At 44.4% G+C, this 17628-nt stretch overlaps 1 protein-coding gene across 4 annotated transcripts in view; it reads right to left on the bottom strand.

Moving 5' to 3' along the window:
* Nucleotides 1-17628, bottom strand: part of LOC126212874 (uncharacterized) — a 95152-nt gene that overhangs the window by 49292 nt on the left and 28232 nt on the right. For 3 of the 4 annotated variants that reach the window (XM_049940369.1, XM_049940368.1, XM_049940371.1), the window contains 3 exons: nt 11449-11706; nt 4497-4724; nt 3243-3471 (listed from right to left, as the gene is read on the bottom strand). In XM_049940369.1, coding sequence (XP_049796326.1) covers nt 3243-3471; nt 4497-4724; nt 11449-11706 — 715 coding nt within the window. The remainder of the gene's footprint in view (nt 1-3242; nt 3472-4496; nt 4725-11448; nt 11707-17628) is intronic. The other variant, XM_049940370.1, reaches the window with a different exon arrangement.

Below are 17628 nucleotides of genomic sequence, written 5' to 3' on the forward strand. Positions count from 1 at the left end.
ACTGTACAGAGATAACACTGTACATAAAATACAGAAGAGTTGGCGCTAAGTTGTTTACGTTATTTGGTAGTCCGGACAGATTAAAGCTCTCCTCCAGCAGACACACACGTCTACAAGGAGACTAAGACCAACAACACGGTTCTATGACACTGCACAGCACAATTACAAAAGTAATTAACTGCAAGCATGGCGACCGGAATTTCTTTACGAGGTAAAGTGAACGTATGTGCTTCCGGTGACAGAACACGCTCGACGTGCACCATGACACGAGGTAATACCACGAAACACCTCTACAGTGTATTTGGAAATCACTGTGCACTGAACTACGGGTGCAGATTACGTCGTAAACTCGAAACGAAGTTGTGGAACTGTTTTTTCTGTAGATATGAGATTTTTCTATTAATTCATTCTACTGTTACATAACATGTAACAGTTAGTTTCAGTGGATGAAAGCTACTGAATGTAATGCGTAGTGTTCAGATGTTCAATTTGTTTTTTGTCAAATGTGTGTTTCGATAAGGCGATAAATACACAATTTAGTGCAAGAGGCATTTCCTGAAAAATTCCCAGAAACAGCCGTACCTCATCGCATTTTGTAGACTTATTGAGAAGGGGTTAGGCAAATACCAAAACTGTTCCCATACAGTGACGGGAGTACACAAATTGAACGACGCAGATTATGAAAAGTGAATCTGTTACTGCAAACGGTTTACATCTTTTACTGAGGGGAATACCAGAGATATTATTGATTTCACCTCTTATACAGATTAGACTTTGTTCCACCTATCTAGTCATGTTAACACACAAAACACGATTACGGTCAACAGAGAATCGTTTTGCTGTGCTCGGAACACCATCGCACGACCAGAAAATTAGTATGTGGGTAGCAATATGCATTCAGTGCATTAGTGAGCAAAATTTTTGAAGGAATTGTAAACAGTGAACGTTACCGTTTAATGACCTGTGACTTCATCGGCCAGCTAAAGGAAGATGAAATCTACTACTCACAGTTTCGACAAGTTGCAAAACTGCGGACACAGCTAACGACAATATGCCATCTCTTGAAAGAGTTTTCTGGGGAATGTGTCATCTCAGAAAACCTATTGCCCCTAATTTTCCGACCTTGCTCCACCAGACTTATTTCTTTGGGGAGCAGCAAAATCTGTCGTGTTTTGCAATCACCCGTGTACACTATGTAACTTCAAAACTGAAATAACCACATATTGGAGAAGCACCACAATCACATCTGTAAAATGGGTTTTCCGATTAAATTAAGTCATTTTGGACTTGTGTAGCTGCCTGTGGTCATCATTTCCAACACTTAACTACACGACAACTTTCCAGATGCCCTGTAGTTTTGTATACATGATTTTTTTTATTGCAATCTTACTAAAATAACATGTTAGTTTATGAAATAGTGAAATTATAAAATTAAGATTTCCAGAAGATTCTTGGTGGGCCTTGGAAATTACTGTGCACATTTAAACTTCTGTCTCATAAAATAATGTCTTTCATTTACGTAAATTTAAGGAGATAAACAGCTTATGGTTACATCAGCTTACTTCACTGCCTATTGTATCTTTCTATCTTTTACTTTTTCTGTCTGCTATGATAATATCTAAAATTTAATAGCTTCATATTTTAACATTTCGCAATTTCTGAACTACATGTGTCCCTACATAGTCATCGCACACAAACCTGCATAGTCAGCAAGGTTATTACTTTACAAGTTGGACAGCTACCACGTTAATTTGTGCTACTAGTGAAATTTTGTAGAAACCACTGATTTTCTCTCTCTCTCTCTCTCTCTATCTCTCTCTCTCTCTCTCTCTCTCTCTCTCTCTCTCTCTCTCTCTCCCCCCCCCCCCCCCTCCATCTCTCCAGAGGCACTTTTGGCATTTCTTTTGTGAAGGATATTTACCTTATCTGTAACATTTTTTTGGTTTGGCACAGCATTTTGGTAGGTGATATTGTTTTGTCCTTTGACGGCATCGGTAAACAATTGCTAGCATGCCGTGCAGTGTGTCCCGGTCACAGTCAGGCCGGAGGAAAAGTGGCAACTGACAAAATGTGCAAATGTCAAATCAAAACATCTTCAGCCGTCTAAATTTCCAGTTTTATTTTATATGTGCAACCAGTTTCAGTGTTACATTGCACCATCTTCAGGCCCCGTGGCCGACATGTAGGAAGAATCGCATCTCTTACAGAGTCGAAATAGGGGCCAGTGTGCAGTTACTGATATCTGTAGATTTCTTCTTAACACAGCAATCCCTTCAATCGACACTCGATTTCAAGTGTACGGGAGATGGGATTCCTCCTACACGTCGGTCAAGAGGCTCGAAGACGGCTCAACCTACCGCTAAAACTAGTTGCACAAATGAAATATAACTGCAAATTTAGATGGCTGAAGGTGTTTTGTTTTGACATTTACATGGAACAGCCAAGGTCCCACAACCACTTTGAATAAAGGTAGACTTACAGAGAAAAAATTTGCAATTGACACCTGACAAATACGAGGGAAGTCTTCGAAATACCACGGTCAGAAAAGATGACATTCACTCACTCCCAAACCCGGATATTTGTAAACTGAGAAAGCAATATACGAGACGAGTAAGAAAAGCAACCCTTTAATAGTGACGTCCAGCTCAACACGATCACGTCAATTAAATATATAGCCGCAAAGCGACTCAAAATGGTACGAGCGCAATACGTAGATTTTAGGAAAGGCAAATTGTCGACTCGGGTTTACTGGGAGAATATTGGGAAAGTGTAGATTACCTATAATGGAAACAGTGAACAAAAGACTAGTGCAACTCACTGTCGACTACTGCTCTAGTGTTCGGGACCGTCAACCGGCCGGATTAAACAATATATCAAAGCAATTCAGAGGTGTGCCACTAGATTTTTTTATAGCTACGTTCGATCGTCACGACAATGTTGCTGAGGCGCTTTACGAACTAAAACGGGAATCCCCAGAAGGAAGACGACTTCCTTTTTTGCGAAATACCAAGAAAAATTTCGAGAACTAGACCACACAGCCGGCTGCATAAGATTCTAATACTGCCAATGTACATTTCGTGTAGGGACTGCAAAGACGAGATAAGAGGAATCGAGGCTCACAAAGAAGCATCGCACCACTCCATTTGCGAGTGGAACGGACGATTAGCTGAGGTAGAAGGTACCCTCCAACCTGCACTGTACAGCAAACCGGAGAGTACACGAGTAGACAAAAATGCACTCACTCTTGAGCGGGGGCGGGCCGACGCGGCCGTCGTGCGCCACGCGCACGTGCTGCTGCAGGGCCGACACCCCCAGGAAGAAGCGGTGGCAGGACGGGCACACCATCTCCTTCGCCTCGTACGCCGCCAGCAGGTTCTCCACACTGCTGCCGGCCCCGCGCGCCGGCCGCATTCCGTACTGCCTCTGCGACAGGGGAACGGCGGCTCGGTGATACTGTGGCTCGGGGAAAACCTGCCGTGGGTTAGCAAAATAGTACACAACTTTGTGAAACAAACATTTAAAAATCTAATCCTTTTGCAGGTGGAAAAAAATAATGATACGAACACTACATTTACCGTACACCAGTAAAACAGAGGGAACAAAAGTTATCTATAACTTAGCAGAAACAGGACGCAGAATGGAAATAGTAATCGGAAAGGGTGTAAGGCAGAGTTGTAGCCTGTAGCCGTGTTATTCAATTATTACAATGAGAAAAAAGTGGAGGAAGCCGAGGAGAAATTTGGAAAAGGAATTTAAGTTCAGAGAGAAGAAATAAAAACTTAGCACTTTACTGAAGACATTTTAATTCTGTCAGAGATGACAAACGACTCACAACACGAGTAAGAAGGTCGGAATAGAGTTTCGAGAAGGTGTCGTGAGACGAATACCGACGGAAGTAGAACGGGGATAACGCGCAGTCGAATTAAATTGGCTGACACCGAGGCAAACCGACTGGGAGATGACACACTAAAAGTAGACAATTTCTGCTATGTCGGCAGTAGAGCAACTGATTGCGGTAGAAGTGTAGAAGATATAAAAATTGGAATGGCAACAGTAAGAAAGGCATTTCCAAAAAGAGAGACATTTGTTAATGTCTACAATAAATTTAAGTACAAGGAAATATTTTCTGAAAGTATTTGTCTCGAGTTTAGTCTCGTATAAAAGTGAAGTGTGGATAATAAGTAGTTCAGACGAGAATAAGAATAGAACTTTTTGAAATGTGGTGCTGCAGCAGGATGCGAAAGATTAGGTAGGTAGTTAAAGAAGGTAACGAATTGATACGGGGAAAAAACTGTGGCACAACTTGCCGAAATTAGGAATCGGTCGATAGAACACATCTCGAGTTGACAGGGAATCGTCAATTTGTATATGTGGAGCGTGAGGTGAGGGACAGTAAAAGTTGTAGAGGGAGACCGAGGCTCGCCTACAGCGAGCAGGTTCGTACGGGTGTGTGGTGCCACAGTTATGTGCTCACTCAGAGCTGCCACTATTCCCACCTTGACAGAGCCGACGACAGGTGCCACGGGCGCGGCACCTCCGGCCCCACCGCGCCGGGCCGAAGTGTCCGGGACGGCCTTCTCGCCGCCCGTCGGTGCCTCGGCGCCCGGCCCCGCCGGCACGGCCGCACTGTCGCCGCCTCTGCGGGTGACGTCTGCGGCTGAAGCCTCCGGGGCGGTCCGCTGGTGGTCCAGGTCCACGATGTCCGCCTCCTCCTCCTCCTCTTCCTGAAGCAGAGACTGCATGATATTTTATCTGAAAGTTATCTCTGGCATCTGAGCAATGAAACTGGAATACTTGTTTAACAAAACATATTTAATGAATTTTTGCCAACACTAATCTGGGCTAATTTGGACCCGAGACAGCACGGATAACGTGAAATCGTAGAAAATCCGAAACAGTTGTTTACTGCAATTATAAAACATTCGAACAAAATTATACTTAAAATACTTTGTATTTTCTATAACTTGCCATCAGTTCATTTTCCGGAAGTAGTTGCTAACATTTTTTTGTTTCTCTTTTTCATTTTTTTTCCCCCGACACCGACAGTCTTTTCCCGAGTGTCAAATGGTCAGTACAGCCAAATGAATTTTCTCTCACATCTGCTAGTAATAGATTGACGAATTTCAGTGCCTCAGTATGCACAATAATACGTTCCCCGACCGCTTTGCCTTAACTCTCCTCCTCTACTCAATGCATTTTGTTTACTATAACCGACTCGTCCTATTCAAACGCACTTCATTCACTGTATCTGGATCGCGAAGCTACTCAAATCCCACTCATCAAACGAGGATGTTTTCATCATCTATGTCTTCACTAACAGAAATTTGTATTCTGAATGAAAAGATTCATTCTAATTACAACATAATATCTCAGGTTTTATTATTTTATTCTTTCGAAATTCCATAACTATGCACTGACAATCTGCAAGTTGGATAATCTACACCTGAGTAATCGGGAATTTGTTGTAATTACTATTTGTTTATTCTCTTTTGTAGCAAATGGGTTGGCTCGGAGCAACAAAGCTCTGTTCACATTGTCAGTAGCGGCCTGTTGCCGCTCCCGTCAGAACTTCACATTTTGTTGATGGACAGTGACCTCCCAGAAGAAACTGCTGTTTTATTCTCATCCCCTATGATAGTAAATTGCAAAAAATGAAATAATAGTTTTATGAAGTTTCTGTGACACTATCATCTCATTTCTCGAGACAAGGACACGGCAGCATTGGGCAGAAGAGTGGTAAACAGCACCCTAAATCAACCATCCAGGTGTGACGAACCTCGTGCCCGTGACACTGATGGAGGGAACTGAAGCTCATCACGTTAAGAACAGGTCACCGTATGCATTTTAATTCTGGTGGATGACAATCCACCAATATGTGAAGCGTGTGGAACACCACTTTGTATCTCAACAACAAATACTGACATAGGGGCAACCTTCAGTTTGGCCGGAGATTTTTTTAAAGTCTATATGTACAATTTATTAACAAATTAATCTCCGGTAGTATCAAGTAACACTTTGTTGTTCACACAGACCTTAGGAACTTTCAGGTAATTGAACATGTATCAATAATTACGGATTTCTGTAGTTGTATATGTAAGTTTGGATGTAGCTGTATTGCGTTGATGTACTGGTGGATATTGTGTGGTATGACTCCTGTAGTTGATAGTATAATTCGTATAATGTCAACTTTATCCTGATGCCACATGTCCTTGACTTCCTCAGCCAGTTGGATGTATTTTTCAATTTTTTCTCCTGTTTTCTTTTGTATATTTGTTGTATTGGGTATGGATATTTCGATTAGTTGTGTTAATTTCCTCTTTTTATTGGTGAGTATGATTACACATTTGTTGTGTGTTGTTGTTGTTTTATCTGTTATAATGGTTCTGTTCCAGTATAATTTGTATTCATCATTCTGCAGTACATTTTGTGGTGCATACTTGTATGTGGGAACGTGTTGTTTTATTAGTTTATGTTGTATGGCAAGCTGTTGATGTATTATTTTTGCTACATTGTCATGTCTTCTGGGGTATTCTGTATTTGCTAGTATTGTACATCCGCTTGTGATGTGATCTACTGTTTCTATTTGTTGTTTGCAAAGTCGGCATTTATCTGCTGTGGTATTGGGATCTTTAATAATATGCTTGCTGTAATATCTGGTGTTTATTGTTTGATCCTGTATTGCAATCATGAATCCTTCCGTCTCACTGTATATATTGCCTTTTCTTAGCCATGTGTCGGATGCGTCTCGATCTATGTGTGGCTGTGTCAGATGATACGGGTGCTTGCCATGTAGTGTTTTCTTTTTCCAATTTACTTTCTTCGTATCTGTTGATGTTATGTGATCTAAAGGGTTGTAGAAGTGGTTATGAAATTGCAATGGTGTAGCTGATGTCTTTATATGAGTGATTGCTTTGTGTATTTTGCTAGTTTCTGCTCGTTCTACAAAGAATTTTCTTAAATTTTCTACTTGTCCACAATGTAGGTTTTTTATGTCAATAAATCCCCTTCCTCCTTCCTTTCTGCTTAATGTGAATCTTTCTGTTGCTGAATGTATGTGATGTATTCTATATTTGTGGCATTGTGATCGTGTAAGTGTATTGAGCGCTTCTAGGTCTGTGTTACTCCATTTCACTACTCCAAATGAGTAGGTCAATATTGGTATAGCAGAAGTATTTATAACTTTTGTCTTGTTTCTTGCTGTCAATACTGTATTCAGTATTTTTGTTAGTCTTTGTCTATATTTTTCTTTTAGTTCTTCTTTAATATTTGTATTATGTATTCCTATTTATAGGCATCTGTTTTTTCCATCGCTTCTATGCAGTCGCTGTGGTTATCCAGTATGTAATCTTCTTGTTTAGTGTGTTTTCCCTTGACTATGCTATTTTTCTTACATTTGTCTGTTCCAAAGCCATATGTATATCATTGCTGAATACTTTTGTTATCTTTAGTAATTGGTTGAGTTGTTGATTTGTTGCTGCCAGTAGTTTTAGATCATCCATGTATAGCAAATGTGTGATTTTGTGCTGGTATGTTCCAGTAATATTATATCCATAATTTGTATTATTTAGCATGTTGGATAGTGGGTTCAGAGCAAGGCAGAACCAGAAAGGGCTTAATGAGTCTCCTTGGTATATTCCACACTTAATCTGTATTGGCTGTGATGTGATATCATTTGAATTTGTTTGGATATTAAGTGTGGTTTTCCAATTTTTCATTACTATGTTTAGGAACTGTATCAATTTAGGATCTACTTTGTATATTTCCAATATCTGTAGTAACCATGAGTGGGGTACACTATCAAAAGCTTTTTGGTAATCAATGTGTGCGTAGTGTAGCGACCTTTGTTTGGTTTTAGCTTGATATGTCACCTTTGTATCTACTATCAGTTGCTCTTTACATCCTCATGCTCCTTTGCAACAGCATTTTTGTTCTTCATTTATAATTTTGTTCTGTGTTGTATGTGTCATTAATTTCTGTGTAATCACTGAAGTTAATATTTTGTATATTGTTGGTAGGCATGTTATGGGGTGATATTTAGCTGGGTTTGCTGTGTCTGCTTGATCTTTAGGTTTCAGACATAAGTTATTCCTTGTGTAAGTGTATTAGGGACTGTTTATGGGTCTGCAATGTAACTGTTAAATAATTTATGATATGAATATAATAGAGGGAAACATTCCACGTAGGGAAAATATATCTAAAAACAAAGATGATGTGACTTACGAAACGAAAGTGCTGGCAGGTCGATAGACACACAAACAAACACAAACATATACACAAAATTCAAGCTTTCACAACCAAAGGTTGCTTCATCAGGAAAGAGGGAAGGAGAGGGAAAGACGAAAGGATGTGGGTTTTAAGGGAGAGGGTAAGGAGTCATTCCAATCCCAGGAGCGGAAAGACTTACCTTGGGGGAAAAAAAGGACAGGTATACACTCGCACACACACACATATCCATCCGCACATACACAGACACAAGACACAGATATGTTGAGTCGCAGACAGCCACACTAAAAAAGACTACTAAACACACAAACTTTCGGCCAGTAGGCCACCTTCCAAAATAGACAATATACAAACACAACTCAATATACCAAAACACAACTCAAATACACGTGACCAATGTCTCTGGCTGCTGGCGTCAGACTGTGACCAACTGTGCACAATGGGTGAAGCTGCCTGGGTGGTGGGCGTAAGGTGGAGGCTCGAGTGGGGAGGGGGAGGGGGAGGGAGAGCAGGGTACAGGTGGGGGACAGTAAAGTGTTGCTTGTGGGGGCATACAGGGACGAGGTGGGGAGACTGTAGGGCGGCTAAGTGCAGTCGGGAGGTAGGACAAAGGGTGGCAGCGGGGGTGGGTGGTGGAGCGAGGAGGGGGTGGGGGAAGTGGAAAAGGAAGAGAAGTCGACGGACTGTGGGTGCACTTGTAGAATAGAAGGTTGTGGAGTGGGAACAGGGAAGGGGATAGGTGGGTGAAGGACAATGACTAACAAAGGTCGAGGCTAGGAGGGTTATGGGAACATAGAACATATTGCAGGGAGAGTTAGCGCCTGCTGCACTCTTCAGAAAAGCTGGTGTCGGTAGGAAGGATCCGTATGGCATGTGCTGCAAAGTAGTAAAATGAAGAATGTCGTGTCGGGCAATGCGCTCGGCAACCGAGTGGTCCGTCTGTTTCTCAGCCACAGTTTGTCAGTCGCCATTCATTCGAGCAGACAGCTCGTCGTTTGTCCTGCCCGCGTAGAATGGTGCACACCGGTTGCAGCATAGCTCGTATACTCCACGACTTGTTTTGCAGGTAGCTCTGCATAGATGCATGGCATAGATGAAGTTTGTGACAGGACTAAAGTGTGTGGTGGTGGGAGAATGAATGGAACAGGTCTCGCATCTGGGTCTATTGCAGGCATACGAACCACGAGGCAAGGGATTAGGAGCAGGGACGGAACGGATATTGTGTACGTTCGGTGGGCTGCAGAATACCACTGTGGGAGGGGTGGGGAGGATAGTGGGTAGGACGTTTCTCATTTCTAGCATGACGGGAGGTAGTCGTACCGCCCACTCCGTACTGACAAGTCTCTTCCACACACCCTAGCCAATCGTGGTCATTGCATATGTAGTGATAAGAAGTTCCTCTTTAAATGTACAACGGGTCTCACCGAGGCCTTCACAGACCGTAATTCTATGCTAATTTTGTACAGAAGCAGATCTCCCGGTCCTTATCTCTCCAGTCACCCACCTTCTCCCAAAATCCCATTGCCCAGCCAAAGAGGAGCTTTGCCTTCGTGACACAGTACCACCGAGGACTGGAGCAACTGAACCACATTCTCCGGCACAGTTTCAACTGCTTCTCGTCAAGCCCGAAATGAGGAATATCGTACCAACTATACTCCCCCACCCCTTCCACAGTGATATTCCACCACCACCCACCGAACGTACACAGTATTATCGTCCATCCCTACTCCACCCTTGCTCTCGACCCCTCGCCTCGTGGCTCTTATCCCTGTAGTACACTTAGATGAAAGACCGGTCCCATACATCCTCCCACTGGCACTTACTCCAGTCCAGTCACAAACATCACCTGTTCCATCAAAGGCAGGGCTACTTGTGAAACCAGTCATGTGATCTGCAAGCAAAGACGCAACCACTGTGCTTTCTACACAGGCACAGCAACCTATAAGCTGTCTGTTCACACAGGCGGGCACCAACAAACCGAGGCCGAGAAACAGCCGGACCGTCCAGTTGCCGAGCACACCGCCTGATGCGACGTTCCTCCTATCGGTGACTACTTCACAGCCTGTGCCATCTGGATCCTTTCTACCGACACTAGCATTTCTGAATTGTGCAGGTAGGAACTCTCCCTGCAATATATCCGAAGTTCCGTAACCCTCCTCGGTCTCAACCTTTGTTAGTCGTTGACCTTTACCCACCTATCTCCTTTCCTGTTTCCATTGCAGCACTACACAGCCCTCTATTCTGTCAACGCACCCACTGTCTACTTTTCCACCCCTCCCCCTAACTGCCCACCTTCCGTCTAACCCACACGCTGCCCTACCCTGCTACCCCTCCCACTCCCCCTTCCCACCACTCAGACTACTATTCCCATCACGCACAATTGGTCCCAGTTTGGCCTCAGCAGCCAGAGAAATTGGTGTGTGTGTGTGTGTGTGTGTGTGTGTGTGTGTGTGTGTGAACTGCGTCTGCCTGAACGTGTGCTTGTACATTTTGTATTCAGAAGAAGGCCTTCTGGCTGAAATCTTACGTGTTTAGTTGACTTTTGTTATGCCTGTCTGCAACTCGAGATCCCGGCTGTACGGTGAGTAGCAATCTATCCTTTTCATAATACTGTCATGTTTCGATATACTTATACAAATGTATTTTTTTCGTATTTTTCAAATCAGGCAGACCTCAAGGGTACCGAGAAAATTTATCTTCTACCCGATACCCAGCAACAACCAGAAGTCGGGACCTGCATAGTTACAATTTGCTTAGAAATACAATAATGCAACATCGGTTAATTGTAAACCAATTCTGTGATGCAATGAATAGAAAAATTAAGAATGACTCTCTCTAATGAAAGACACGTTCATGCCAAAGAGTTGGTTACATAAATTATTTGTAAACGGATGAACGAAGAGCAATTGAGACGTGTCTGAAAAACATTTTAGAACTGACTGTTTTACTTTACTAGATAAACTTCTTTATGTATTTATTCTACAAAACTGAAATTACGTAACACTGAACTTAGAGTTAAAGCAAAAGGAAAAGAGATTTGCTCAACAAGAACTTGTTACAAAACTTTAAGGAACCGAAAACCAATTATTCGTAGGAAATAGTGGCCACAGCTTTGATTGACTTATTACAAAATATTTCTGCAAAATGAAAAGGTGTAGCTGGAACATACCAGATATACTGACAACAGCCAATCCCCTACACACACACACAGGACAGTCACATTACCTCTTCCTCGGGCGCGGACACTGAAGCTGACGCCTCGGCCTTGATGGGCACCCAAATGGGTCCCGCTCCACCCAGCTGCTGCAGGATGGCCATCTCCTCGTCCGTAGCACCCATCGCGTTCTGCAGCTCCCGCAACCCCGCGGGGTCGGCCACGGGGTACGGCAGTGCGACAGTGGAGGCGTCCGCGGGCACAGTGCCCGCGTCTGCGCCGACACCGGCCGCGTCGTCCGCGTTACGGCTGCCCAGGATCTGCAGCGACTGTCCGATACGAGCTACCGTCAGGAACAGAGCTCGCGTATACGTTTATTAGTCTACGAAGTGAAATGTAGCACCGGCCGAGTTGGAACTCACTCGGACACACGACTAGCTACGGGCTTCGACCACTTCGAGCCGGTGCAGTGCACACTTGAAATCTGATTGCGGGAAGTACCTCCGAGGACAGCCACGAGGATTTGCCGCTGCTGCCACAAAATTAACTGACAACGAGGAGGAGAGAGAAGTGGCTGTGCCGAGGGAGTCAGTCGACAGTGTGGAAAATACGGCAGGAAGGGTTCCGTTTGAGTGTCTAAAAGCGAAGTGCACAGAGATACACTGAACTTTTCGATACACCTCACGCAACTCTGGACACAATCGTGCACACTCTTTTAATTTGCAGTATCTGGTCTATTTAACAGACTCGGGAGAGCCTCCGTAGCTGTTTGCTGTGCACTTTTCAAACCATTTCTAACATTCTGTCATATAAAATAAATCTGAAGAAATTAATGTTACCAACGTACGAAATTCGTGTTACCACCGTAGCTTGCTTTTAGTGAATACTTAATTGACAACTAGCTTTGGTAAAAAGAACCATTTTCAGTTTGACTTATACGTACATTATAATAACGTGTAAAACGTCCTACCCAAGTTAACAGTTGTTTGGCAAAAACATTTACATCAAAACTGTCATTATTGCAGTCACGAATTCTCCACAGCACATACTGACATAATTCTGACAAAGTTCTTTGCTGTTCATTCGCAAATCTTAAAATGGCTGATTTATGCCTTGCAACTGACAGACTTGTGTTGATATGTGATGTGAAGAACATTTTATAGCAGATGTAAATTTTCTTGACAAATACAGCTGTTAATTCAGATACGTTGTTTTACGTGTTAACTACTCTACCGAGATGTTTTTATTATAATATGTTTCGATGGCAACTCCAAAATGTCTGCCCAGACAGCCGTGCGTGTTAAAGCACTCACTGCCTGCATAATGGTGAGACGTGCCGGCCCCGGCGTCAAATCCGTCTGGTGGATTAATGAAGAGGGTCGGTGTGCTGGTCAGCATTTAGGCATTTTCCCACATCCCACTAGGTGGATACCGGGCTGATAGCCATTCACCTCAGTTACAGGACAGCAAATATCTAGAAAACTTTCATTTCCTTTCATACGAATAACACTACACACAGACAGTTGGAGGCATACAAATCCCATCCCAGAGTGGCACCAGGAAGGAAATTAAGCCACCCCTTAAACTAACCGTGCCAAAATCCGCAAGTTACCATGCTGACTCTGCACCAATGTGGGACAAATGCACAGGAAACAAAGGAGGAGGAGAAGGTTGACATCAAAATGATACTTCGACCAAAGCAGTCATCAATAAAGCATTATTCCTCAGAAGCAGTTTATAGTGGTAACACAAACTTATTGAAGGTTATTAGAGCTATGAAGCATGTTTCACAAAAAATAAATAAAAAGCAGTGCAAACAGTGAATGTTAATCTCAACTGTTAGGTTACCAACAGCACGTATTACCCGTAACTGAGTGCGCTAGCAAACCCTTGAGGTGTCGGAACGATACAATGACATCCGAGCTGATTTTCTGACTGGTTGTTACTATGGTAGCTATCTTGTAAACTTGATTCAGACAAAAAAGTCAGTGTCAAACAGGGTGAGTAAATAATTACAGTAAATGAGTAAACATGATAATGAGAGTTACAACAATATTATAACAAATAATCACATTTGTACACATAGTCTTAGGCACTGCTATGTGAGATACGTTTTTGACGTGCAGCCACAAAAATTAAATGCTACCGGTGGCAAACAAGCAATAAATGTGATTGCTTGTCTGTGCTACATTACTACACTGCCCGACAAAGAAAGTGCAGCACGTAAGGGTGGAGGAGGAATGAAAATGGAACTTCTCGGGTTGTGATGGTATAAAAAGTTACTTCAGTGACTGCAAAACCGAGTCAAATTTACAGAGAACTTTGTAGTACGATCTGATACAATGCTGCACCTTTTCTTCTCGGCTGCACACACCAGACAGCTGAAAAAGGCATCATAAACTAGTTTTACCCTTTCACGGGGCAAAGTGCCTCAAACTGTCATAAACAGTTCTCGATATCCCGCATACTGACACGGGGGCAAAGTTAACTGTCGAGCTCGTTGCACACAGGTTCTATCGGAGACAGATCTGCAAATTCTGTCTGTCACGGAAGAAGTTTGACATCACACACACACACACACACACACACACACACACACACACACACACACACACACACACACATTCCTTGACGTCGAGCATCAGCCTGTGGAAAAATTTCACCTCGATACTTTCACACGAGAATGAAAGGTGTCTGTGACATTATGTTGTGCTGTCAAAAGTTCCCTCAATTACTACCATCCATTGACAGAAGTCTTATCTTACAGCTTCTCACACCGTGATGGCCAGAATAACACCACTGTGCTTCTGCTAAGCATCGGAAGTACCGGACCTCTCCCGAGGTTGCCGTCCCATTCACCGACAGTGGTCATCGGTGCAGAACTGCGATCGATCGCCAAATGCACCGTGACACTATTCGTCGGCAGTCTGTGCTTCCCTGCCGTGTCACCACTCCAAACTGTCCATTTATGCCGTGGTGTCGACAGCAGCTTAAGCGAGGGACGGCAATTCCCTCATCCGACTGCTGCAAGTCTCCGACTGTCGGCACGATTCGTTCAGCCGGCCAAATGGAGAATCACAGAGAGACCTCCTTCAAACTCTGTTACGCACAAGTAAAGCCATCTCACACTAGTTTGCAGCATTTCCATGGCCTTTAGGAATGGTCACTCAACATCTCACAATGTTGATGATGATGATGATGATGATGATGATGATGATATGACAATGACGATGAATTATGGCTGAGGGCAGTAAACAGCAAAGTCATCAGCGCCCTTGCATTAATAATATACCAATGTGTGTGGTGAAAGTCTATGAAAAAAGGCCAGTAAAATGGAAAACCAAATTTTATCGTCCCCACAAGAATCAGAACAAGGCAGCCCCACATAGAGACGAAGGGTGGTTTTATTCCTTCATATTGGTGGAACAGAAATGAAAAGCAGCCTTCTCCTGCACCTCCCAATATTGACGGAAAGAATTGGACGTAAGGGCTTACACGATTCAGCCACTAACTGAGCTACGTCTCTCGCAGAGCTACGTCTCTCGCCAATGTTACGAGAGACCCCTACTACTGCTGGTCGTGAGTTGCACTGTAAGATCCTCCTGACTGCTTCCCATACTTTAGTTGTAGATGTGGACCTACTGATGGTGTTCAGGAACTCTTGCCGAGACCTCCGCTTTCTCTCCCAAATTATATGCCTCGCCTGCCAGGTACCGTTTGAAATGTTGCAAGATTCTCATTCGGAGGGCATCGACCGAATCTGGCACAGCTGCCATCCCGTCCCTGACGGCAAAACGATAATCACCATTCCACACGCCATCTCCTAGGTTTGTTGTCGATTTTGGGACAGACGAATAAGTGGCACGGTGAATCGTGGCTGTAATGTGATCCACCCAGTCCCGGACACTGTCAAAAACAGCTAACTGCCAGTAAAGCATCCAGTCAGCCTTTCGAACAACTATCTCGACAGCTTCCTTTCAGGGTCTGCTCCACAGGGCAGACAGCTCCAGATAGTGTAGCGGTTGCTACCAAGAAGTTCACCGTCTACTCCCCGTCGAGTAGTCTGCAAAAGCAGAAGGCACGGTCTACAGACACAGACAAACTGGTAGCGGAGTTACACTGTGCAGTTTGACCCACGCTAATCGGTATTATATTTGCAGTGCCTATCAGACCCTCAGGTACCTGACCTTTGAGGCAAGTGCTGTGAAAACTCCACAGTACACTGTGTGCACTGAAGTCCCACGAAAGGAGAAAGGGACTGGGTAGCTCGTCAAGAAGACGAGCCACTGTCGGGAGGCTCACGGGACAGAAGGTACAAACAGCATAACGTGACAGCAACACGGGCCGCTATCCGAACGGCAACCACTCGAGTGTTGTCGTTACGGGCACGGGTGAGGGGTGGAAAGTGTGCCTGACCGACACCGCTACCCCACCTTTCGCCCTGTCACCTGTAAGGGCGTCTTTTTTGTAGAGGTGACAATCTCCGAGTACAGGTGCGTCGGTCTGTTTAAAATGAGTCTCTTGCAGACAGAGGCAACAGGGTCGATCCCGTACAAGAAGTCTCAATTCCTCCAGACGAGTCCCGTATCTACACACATTCACTGGAATACGGGAGCTATTTCGTCAGCACCGTCTCGCTTTACCCCCATCCTCTGCAAAAACGGGGCAGTCTCGGCTCCGGTCTGGGTTGCTCCCAGATCAGTTAATGCAGACTTCACGGGCTGCCTTTCCACATTTCCCACAGGTTACTTCACCTCCACAACTCGGCATCGTACGTCATTTGTGGCACCACACGGTCAGGTCAGAGGAAACCTGCCGCGGTGCGATCGGGCAGTGTCGGAGAATAGGAGGTCACGACGAATGTGGCGGTCTTCTCAATTTTTCTCCATTATTCTTATGTGTCCTCGCTCTACATCCAGTAAACCCTGCGAAGCCCATTCCAGTTTTAAGTTCGACACTGTCTGCGACCACAATGTCACGGCACACGAGCCCACCCTCACTGGGGTGAAGGGAGTCGTGCAACTCGACAATTACGTCACGGTCACCTAATTTTACTTCTCAAGTAGTTCCACCTGCTCTGCCGTTGTTAGTCTCGAACGGTAAAGAAGCGTTTCGAAACCGCTTTACAGACTTCAAGCTACTGTCAAGTCCTTCTGAGCCTTTACGGATAAAAAAGCGGATACACTTTTTCAAGTGTTCCCTCCTCCCTCTTAATGACCGGAAAAACATTTCGATTTCTGCCTCCTCGAGCCCCGTTATCGTAGTCCAACTGATTCCGATTATCAGGAGGGTTAGCCTCCCTCAATTGTTAAGACCATTGGGTGCGAGTACTCCCAGGCAATACGACCGTCGCGCTGGGAGGAGGAGGAGACGATTTCGAGGGTACCGTGTCGCTCCCACGAGCGGCTAGAGAAATAAAGGTCCACTCAGACAGAGCCCCACATGCCCGAAAAAACTTTATACGACTGAAGTGTGGCAGGTTCCCCAGACGTCAGCTGTTAACAACTGTTCCTCCTCAACAGCCGTGCACCTCGTCGGCACGAAGCGCACCTCGAGATTGAAGGTTTTTAAGAGTTTTTTACCATCCTCACAGTCTGGGCAGTCAAGCCGAGATCCCTATTCCCTGCGACACATAGTATCCCACTATAGGGCCACACAGTGGTCGCTAAAGCACACCCGGAGCTTACGGTGACAGGGGACTGGTGGCGCTTACAGGTCCCCAGCTCGGGAACCCACGTGTCGCCGAGACGGCAACCGGCAAACGAATGCCGAGCCCCTGAAGGGACCTCACACTATTAATATGCCTCGTATACCCTACCAGGTCAGGTTACGACACGGAACACGAATGACACTAATGCACTCTGTGACAGGTAGAATGACCACTAGAGAATTGCAGCTCTAGTAATTTACATTACAACCGGTGGTGTGTACAGATACACAGTTACACTGACATCCGACTGTGTCTTCTGGATGCTTCAATTTTCTTGTCGTGCGATATAAAATAACAAAATAACTGCAAAAACAGTTCACAGAAAAGGATTCTGTTATTTCAGATTTTTTCATGTGAAAGTGGTTGTCTCGACTTCTACTCAGTTCCGAGTAATCGAAAAACAAGAGTGACACGTTTCACTGTGGTACTGCAGTACATGCGACTAGAGTAACGTAAGTGGCCGGGCTCCCCACACCGTTTTCCACTGCCGCAACTGTAGGGTGAGCTCAGAGCGGGCTACTCGTAGAGGAAAGGATCGCTC

This window comes from Schistocerca nitens, chromosome 11 (assembly GCF_023898315.1).
Source record: "Schistocerca nitens isolate TAMUIC-IGC-003100 chromosome 11, iqSchNite1.1, whole genome shotgun sequence".
NCBI classification, from domain to species: domain Eukaryota; kingdom Metazoa; phylum Arthropoda; class Insecta; order Orthoptera; family Acrididae; genus Schistocerca; species Schistocerca nitens.